The 8,982-nt window shown below is 39.0% G+C and overlaps 1 protein-coding gene across 3 annotated transcripts; it reads right to left on the bottom strand.

The window, feature by feature from the left end:
- Window positions 1–2,870: 2,870 nt before the first annotated feature.
- Window positions 2,871–4,578, bottom strand: LOC118267218 (uncharacterized). Of its 3 annotated transcripts, none has more exons than XM_050702934.1 (3): window positions 4,556–4,578; window positions 3,841–4,030; window positions 2,871–3,330 (listed from the first exon to the last, which is right to left on the bottom strand). In XM_050702934.1, exons 2-3 carry the CDS (start codon window positions 3,982–3,984, stop codon window positions 3,184–3,186), a joined length of 291 nt encoding a protein of 96 aa, XP_050558891.1. In that variant the 5' UTR covers window positions 3,985–4,030; window positions 4,556–4,578; the 3' UTR covers window positions 2,871–3,183. The 3 variants fall into 3 exon arrangements, with proteins under 3 accessions (XP_050558891.1, XP_035436966.1, XP_035436967.1); XM_035581073.2 differs by lacking the exon at window positions 4,556–4,578 and adding an exon at window positions 4,325–4,513; XM_035581074.2 differs by lacking the exon at window positions 4,556–4,578 and adding an exon at window positions 4,331–4,513.
- Between the last annotated feature and the right edge of the window lie 4,404 nt (window positions 4,579–8,982).

Here is an 8,982-nt window from a genome sequence, read left to right as displayed (position 1 = left end):
CGATTACAAACTACTTTTTGTTCCCTAACATACCACGCACGGCGACAATTTTAGGTTTAGGATCTTACAAATGTATGTATTACTTATTAGTTAATTTATAATCCATTAAAAAAGTCCTTTCTTATTATTTAAATAGGATACCTCTCTGGCGGATGAAAACATATTCATTCATAATTCCTGATGACGCCACATGCGGTGGCATTTAATTTCCGTAATAAAAACCCAAATATATGTAGTATATTAATACAATAACTTCAATAAAACTAGATATATCTGAATACCTGGACATTTGTTTTATTCATAAAAACGTGTTTTGGCTATGATTGAGTCTGACATCCGTATCGCAGGGTCCTCTACATAATTCTGCTCTATATAATTATAATACAACTTAGAATAGATTGTCTGCTGTATCGCGGCAAATGATGCTGCAGGTGGCTGCAACACTATCCACTGTTATGAAATATTATCGCCGAGTTGCTTTCAGTTCCGGGAAAGGTTACGTTTGCTAATGCTAAGAGTCAACAGTCACTTCATTCACTTAATGGTACACTTGATAACTTATTCACCCTGTAATACCTGACGAAATCAGATAATAACATGTACTACGGCGGTAACGCCGTATTCAGAATCGTTGGATTGTTGCTTAATCCAGTTCTAAGCAAATAGTTTTCACAACAAAATCCTAACTAAGGGTGGTTTAAGTAATGATTTAATGCCTCTGAGTGCAGCAGCTAGACCAATTTTAATTTTTAATTTATCTCGTTCAAAGTAAACTGCCATCGAAGCTGTCCATGTTTCTAATTCATCTAGAAATATTCCCAGTATGGTCAAAAGTAAGTGGCCATTAGTGTTCAAACGAGCTGCGCCGGAGATGCTACAGGGAGTCAATCGCACGCCGCGTAAATGTCACGTTAGTGAAATAGTTCCCACAGAATGTTCCACTATAACTTACATATTTGGAGCTTCGTATTATTTACAGAATTAATATTTATTGACATGAAATTTATTTCATCGCTTCATAACCAAATCGTGAATTATGTTATTATTACAACTCTATGAGAAAACTGTTGTTGTTAGTTTTTTGTAAGTAAAGTTAAAAACGACCGTTGGAACTTTCGGATTATTCATTCTAAGTATTGTATACCTTCATTGCACCAGCCGTAGGTATCGTGCACTTATAGTCACTAGATATACTTCGTAGCACACGTTAGTCTGATCTGTAAGAGTACCTAAAAATGTTCCTCAGCAGAACACCTCACAAGTATATAAGACTGAAGTTGTTGTTTTCAACGATTATGTAAATGAAGTGAAACAAAAATGATTAGTGTCATTAGTTCGTAACACAGAAAGAAAGCTCGTGTGTTGATAGCGGATCTATATTTATTACATTTTGTGTCGAGGAAGTGAAATAGAAAGTTTTGGACACTAACATTTATTCAAATATACTGAAATAGCCATTTATATTTGGAAAGTTCAGAGGAACCGACAAGTCACTGCTGTTGTTTCAAAAGATAGACAATTGATGGGTCGACCACAGCTCAGTGTTGCAGTTTGTATTGAAGCATTTCTAACAATTAACTTGAACAATATTATATTATATTGTTTCTAGGAGCAAGGAAAGGAAAAATTTTGAAAGTTTGTAGGCAAAGCTTTCTTGAGCTTCCTTTCACTTAGAACTTTAAAAAAAATGTATCATATACCTAAGGTTAAACGAGTGTAATTTGAAAACACGACAGCCATATTATATTATGGAATAAGAGGCAATCGAGCACACGGATCACCTGACGGTAAGAGATTAGCGCAGCCCATGGACACCCGCAACACCTGAGGAGACACAGTTGTGTTGCCATCCTTTTAAAAAGAATACGCTCTTTTATTGAAGGTTTGAAGGTCGTATTACGCATTATTGTCTCCATAATATATCTCACTCGTTGCGACTGTAATTATGACATTAACACGACAATTACTCGATCACTGTATGTGGGTAGACAGACAGACAGCCAGTCAGCTGCGTATTGACAAACATTCCCTATATGGACTTAATATTTATTCGCTGTTACATTATCCGCATTTATGGCGACTTACATTTCTACACGATTTCTACCAAAGAAGGCGGTGACAGGGTCAATAATACTTTTGTTTCGCTATATTTGGGTAACAATATAAAATTACTATCGGTCCGGGTTTTGCAAGCAGAGGTGTATGGTCATATGGTTCACCCACATTTTTAAAGTACAGTGGTGGTTATTATTGCTTCGGTTGTTCTTATTCACCGAAGAATTGAAGGTTATAAATTTTAGGGATGGCTCCTATATCCAAAGTAAACAAAAATGTTTGGCTGAAGTGCTGGAAATCACATTAAGTCTACTAACTTAGTTTACAGAAAAAAGTTGAACAAATTGTCACGATGCCTACACTCCTACCAATCGCCTAAGCGTAACTTATATACGGCCACACGTAAATATTATTGTTATCTATAACACAATGTTTATACTGAACACTAGTTTTGGCGGAGACGTGAACTTGTTTCATCATGGCGTGCTGATGGTCCATTATGGATGTATTGACCTCACACGGATCAGATATCTTAGCAACATTATTATTGGCTGAATATATTACCAGACCGCTATCGGTCGATCAGTTGGCGTCGCCCCGCGGTCGGCCCGAATTAATATTCAATCTAAAGTTCGTATTTTTCTCACCTAGATGAAAGTCTATGAATATTCAGTACATAATCATACATTATGTCACTCGGCGCGATAAACGATGGGCGTGCTATCACACGATCTTCCACCTTATGTAACCGAGATACGGATCACATCCGCGTCACGGTATTGTCCCTACGGGTTACGTAAAACAAAACCAGCCGGTTGGACATCGTTCGACCAATTTATTTTTTAACATTATTTATGTACAAACGTATAAAACGGTGATGTTGCACAATATCACATTCACTGTCTCGTACTCGACTTGCGTCACCAATAAATTAAATATAACTCGACGGTGTCTTCACCGGGGGCCAGTAGCGGTTGCAACAGTGGGGGGTGGCCTCGAGCGACCACCACACCATCGTCCATACTCGCTACATGTGGGCGCCTGCAACACCCGGCAGTGCGCATCTTCTTCTGTACGTGTCAGCCGCTACTGGTCGTCGTGAAGCACTGTTTCTTAAGTATTAGTAGATTACTGGCGGTGACCGATCTGGTCGATCTGTCCCTGCAGGTTGTTGATGACCTCGGAAGGCACCTGGTCACCCAGGATCTCGAACAGGTTGATCCTCTGGTTCACGGGGATGGACTCGTACGCCGCCAGCTCGATACCTTCCTGGACCTGGTGACAAAGTGGATATGTTAGAGCAGGCCTGACACTTCAACTCTTGTTCCTCAATGTAAGAAGTAGCTACTCCCATCTCTTCCGCAGTCTCAGGCTAATCACTGATGATTAATGAGGAAGTTATCCAACAATGAAGAGAACAGCTCTCCGATGTAAATGAGACGTTAAGCTCCCGCGTTTGTATGCGCACGCGCATTCATTAGCGGCGCCGTGCTTTACATGCATAATTTCAGTTAACTACAAAGAAGTAAATATTTCTGCCAACTATGTATTACTAGGAAGCTTCGTGTTATTGTAATTGTGGCATTAAACTTGTAAATATTTAATGTGGTGATTAAACTTACACCTACGTAATTTACCAAAGTGGAATTAATAAATATAACAAAGTAATTCGAAATGTTTGAATAAATTAAGTAAATGCCGATAAAATCGAAACGTGGACTAGTTGTTTGTGTTTGTAGTCACTTCACTACATTCTTCTGCCTTTGAACAAATATGCTCCCTTACCTTCTGGATCTCTGCGTCCTTGGGGATGAGGTGTGTGTTCTGTGCCTGCTTGATGGCCTCCCGTGTGTAGGCAGCGCCCTCCCGCTGAGGAGCGGCAGCCGCGGCAGCCACCAGCACCAGCACGCACAGCACCACGGACTTCATTGTGAGAGAGGAGGGAACTTCGCGGACGACACGAACACGAGACAAACTGTGGAAGACACACCATGCTGGTCAGATGGAAAGCTCTACTGCTGCTGCTTGTAGTAACTGTTTACTAAACTGTTTATGAGGGAATGAGATGAAGCCAATGTTTAATAATGAAAGCTCAGTAGGCTTTGAGCTTTCGTTGTATACATCATTATAATATTTTTGTTGTGCCTCAAATTGTACTTGGGATGGTTCTAGAAGCACAGATCTCTTCCTAAATCAGTTACGCAAACGCGGCCGAGATGCGTATCTATGCGCATGCGTCGCGAAAGCCGCTAATCAGTACAACACACACTTTTACCACTTTTTCGGCACAATCCACGAGCGAAGGGTTTGTCCTAACAGTTAGCACTAAGTCAGCAGGTACAGAAGGCCTACAATGGAGACAGTCTCACTGATAAACTGGTGAGTAACTATAGCAACGGTCGGCAGTGCGGCTGCGCGGGAGTTTGGCGGCGTGAGCTAGAGTCGCGGCTTGTATGGCCTTCTGTACCCTCGAGTGGTGGTACAAGTGTCCATATCTCACCTGTGAGGTTGCGGAGTGGTGCGCGCGAGCATACGTCGCCTGATATAGGCGCCCCCTCCCCGCGCACAACTTTCACCGCGAGGACCGCCTGCGCAACCATCCTGACGATCTACGCGTGGCCACGAAGTACGCTCATCATTTTGTCATTCCATTTCATTAGCGGCCAGTGCCTCTGTACGCGAGGGCTTTATAATAACTCCTCGATGTGACGTAACCGTTACAAATGTGTTGATTACAATAGTCGGTAATGTTGAGTAACAAAATAGTATTTTATAACTCCGCGGTTAAAATATTCAAATGTCAAGAAATTCACGCAAACGTGGATATTATATACGCACCTATTACGTCTTAATATATTATTTTTGTTAAACAAACCATTTCTAGCTTGAAACTAAAATATCGGAAATAATATGTTACAAGGAATCGCTTTATCTCAAACACTCGCTACTCTAGTGGCTCCAATCAAACGGAGGATGAAGCCAACATTTGGAATTAAAATATTGACGCAGAAAAAACTAAAAACTTGAAGCTGCATCCGGATCACGATCTAAACCAATCGCCGGAGATATCGAGTGTCCATCAGATGTAGAAAGCTTGTCTGCGCGCCTTCAGCCGCACTACGTAAGCAGCTTACAGGGATCACTGTAATGGGATCACCACAGCTTACACGATACGTAATACTCGTAGAGGTTCCCGATACATGTTACATTATAATCTGACATCGAACGTTCTAGTACACTAGTTACTGACACTTCTTATAATAATCATTAAACTTGATTAGATTACAGTTCCATGATCCGCAGAGTAGCTCCCGATCCACCACAAATAAAAGCGATGCGCTAGTTAGCTTACAAACGGGCGGCAGCTTATGTTTAATGCACATATATATTGCGGGCTAAACGAGCAGATGTGTAGACATTTAGAAAGGTTCAGTGGGCAGTCGTTACGTCGTTAACTAAGCTATATAAATAACAATAAATATGAATGGCTTCCAATAAATACGGAATCGTGTCGGTATTGTAAACTCACAAAGATGTTCCTTTATAGTTAGTTGGTTGTTATTACTACTAACGATGGATTTTCGAAGGTTTAGTTAATGTAGTGTTATACAATGCAAGCTTCACGAGAAGGTTGTAACGTTATCGTTTCCTATTAATATTTCAGAGTAGCTGACCTGCATGACTTGTAGGGAAACTAGAGGTTCGAAGCAAAATGTTATCAATATCCGGATTCCAGGCGCTGCTTGCATAAGCCGAGTGTCGGTGGAAGTCAGGGAGTATCCTGTTGATAGATGATCATAACGGACCTGCTTCTACCTATACCTTCCGACATCCGTCAGTTTTGATGAATATCTTTCCCAGTAATCGTGTAATATTAAAAGCTCATGTTCAGCTGATTGCATTACCATTGCTTGTGAATGTTGTTGTGTCCAATAGTTGTATGTATTGATTCTAATGTTCATTGCTTATGTAATCAACTCGTATGTGCGTTTATGTAACAATGTGTCTCATACTAACCACATAAGGTAGGGCTGTCCAATGTGACATACTATGTGCTCCAGAACTTTTATTTATGTATTAAACAAAATATACAAACAAGTTGCAAAGATGTCGAAAAACCAAAGTTGAGTAAAATATTTCAAGAATATTCAAAATGTTTTGTTAATTTTTTGCCACTTTTCTTCTTCTAAGTACTTTAACATGTTTATTTGTGTTACGATTTTCATAATGTGACTATTTGCTAAGTTTGCTCTGGTTCTGGGCAGCCCTAGTAACAGTGGTAGTAGTTGAAGCTTCCTGCCTCGGAAGTTATCGCGTATCGCGATTATATCACAGTGGCTGTAGACCAGTAGCGGGTGGCTGCTGGCTGGTGACTGGTTACTTTGTGTGGCTGTACTTATGTAGTTGGTTACCTTGTTCCTCTAATCACTTGACTGTCTACTGGAAATAATGCTGCGTTATGTGTAACAAACTGGTTTTGTTCCGTCTGCTGCAGCACGATACTAAATATTTTTTTAATTCTAAGATACCACAGTGATTTCTATATTTGTGTATGTTACATACATCTTCAAAGAAGTAGATAGAGGAAAAGCACGCGCTAGGCACACATTACTAATTAAGATTTTGTGTTTGTACGTTGTGCTATTTTCAAGATCATGTTCCATTTATAAACTCCATTAAAATGAGACAAGACTATAATACCAAAAATGGAACAAAAATATATAATTATAGTACACGAGTTTAATTAGAATGATAAAATATACGAGTGGAGTATACGAAACTAAGTCTAAAGACACAGTATTGACATCGGAGAAGTTTCCTCCCCCACACTGAACTTTGTAACAGAGGCATAATTTAGGCAAATGTGACGCCACACGACAGAACTCGTACAGCCTAACAATTACTTCCTCCGCCTACCTATATACCTACATATATATACGTATATGTATACGTAGGTATTGTTTCGCAGCGTATTTAACGCTCATGGAGGGAAGTTACGTAAGGAGGATCCTTTCTCCCTTCTAAAGAAAGGAACATCGCTGTTGTCATCTTTTGAAATAATGTTAATGTTTCCCTTCTTAAATCTTCGTATAGCACTTACTGAGCGCGTTGGATTGTAATTACATTTTTAAATATTGTGTAACAGAATATTCCAAATAAATCACCATATTTAGCGATGTATACGATTGTTGAAAATGTTTGTTTACCTCAGTGTGACCTCACATGCACCACACAATTGAAATAACTTTGATCTTTCCCCAATAATTCACTCTATTGATGTATAATGGTATAATGTGTGCGTGAGCCGCGAGCGCCACTCACACGCATCTATTGTGTGCTGTGTGCAAGCAAGGCGTTAACGTTTCAAGTAAAGTAGTTCGCCGTGACTTTGCTCACGTCGCGTGCATTAACATACTTACGTAACTTTATTTAATACAACGTTAACGTTAGCCGCAGTGGGCCACAGGCTGTAGTGCTCTAACTGGGGCTACGTCTGTGGCACCGTACAGTCTTCATTGTGACTCCGAGGTTTCAATTCTTCAAATTTTACTAAATCGTGTACCATGGTGCTACTTATCTATGAAAGAATTGTGTTGGATCATAGTAGATGACAAATTGTAGTTTTTGTTTAACCAGACGAGAAAAAGGCCTAAGTTAAATGTTTACATGTACAGTTTTTGTAGCAATCAAAACAATATTGTAACCAAGAATTGTATTGTGAATGTGATTGAAAAGCAGTAACCTATGGAGTTTCTTGCTCGTTCTTCTCCATGGGAATCTACACTTTGGAACGAGCAAATAGCTTCACTAGAGGACTGACCGACAGACAGACGCTATTAATATTATTATATTTGCTTTGACGTTCAAAAGTGCCTTCCTGGTCTTTTTGAAATAAATAATTTTGACTTTGACTTTTGACTCTGAGTTTAGCCTCTGACTCAGATAATGTTCATATCTTCAGTTCAAATAATTTACTTGTGATTGAATGTTAATTTATTTAATTAATACAATACTCGTCGTCTCCTTTGACTCAATCATAAGGATGTTCAAAAGTTCAACATTTGTATAATTCATATACCTAATTTAGATGCACATTTGCATACTATAATATTTGATGCATTCCTAAATAAATTGAGGAAGCAGGTTGCTTCATAATATTTCCGGGTTCGTTTATGAACACAGAATGTCCTCACGATATATACAGATGGATCGCTTAATTTCCAGAGGCAGCGCGGTTTAGAAACAGTTGCATTATAAACCATGAAATCTGCAGACAAGCGGTACATTGACAATTGATGTATAATTGTTTAGGCACACAGATGTCGGATGCTGCGTGCTACTAGTGTTGTAACAATGCACATCCAAACATCCAAGTGCACTCGCAACACCCGCAATAACGTGTCGCAAGCGCAACACTCATTACTGAATCTCTATGGCCACACAGTTACACATACACCTGAATTATATTGTGGGCTTCCGTAATATTGTTGTTGTGTCTGCAATATTATAATTCTTGCTCATTTCTAACGACTCTGAGATTTTTCAAATTTCACTAAAGATATAAAAATGTAAACCACTGTCTGAGTCTAACCACAAATGTGAACGAGTATCGCCTGTGATGACTGTCGTAAAGTGTATACATGCCACTTCAAACCACACAAATTAAGCTCTTTTAATATAAAAATCTTAGAATATCGTACAAATAGTTACATCGAAGCATATTATCGGTTTTTATATTGCTCGTAGCGTAGTAACGCGTTGATGTCTTTTATAAGAGAAGCATATCTGAAGAAGAGATAACAATAGTTTTACTGCAATACAAATAAGAATTATAAATGTAATTGCCTTTATTTCTACATATTATTCCATATATATTTTATATTTGACATTTTAATAGAAATGATCTACACACTACACAGAGCGAAT

Source organism: Spodoptera frugiperda, chromosome 23 (genome assembly GCF_023101765.2).
Source record: "Spodoptera frugiperda isolate SF20-4 chromosome 23, AGI-APGP_CSIRO_Sfru_2.0, whole genome shotgun sequence".
Taxonomy (NCBI): Eukaryota; Metazoa; Arthropoda; class Insecta; order Lepidoptera; family Noctuidae; genus Spodoptera; species Spodoptera frugiperda.
This window is presented reverse-complemented; position numbering and strand designations above follow the sequence as displayed.

Bases quoted from the DNA above. Each gene is read 5' to 3' on its own strand.
- LOC118267218 (XM_050702934.1), bottom strand. From the start codon at position 3,984: ATGAAGTCCGTGGTGCTGTGCGTGCTGGTGCTGGTGGCTGCCGCGGCT. The intron at 3,331-3,840 runs GTAAGGGAGCAT...CTTTGTCACCAG, and splicing joins AGGACGCAGAGATCCAGAAG to GTCCAGGAAGGTATCGAGCT.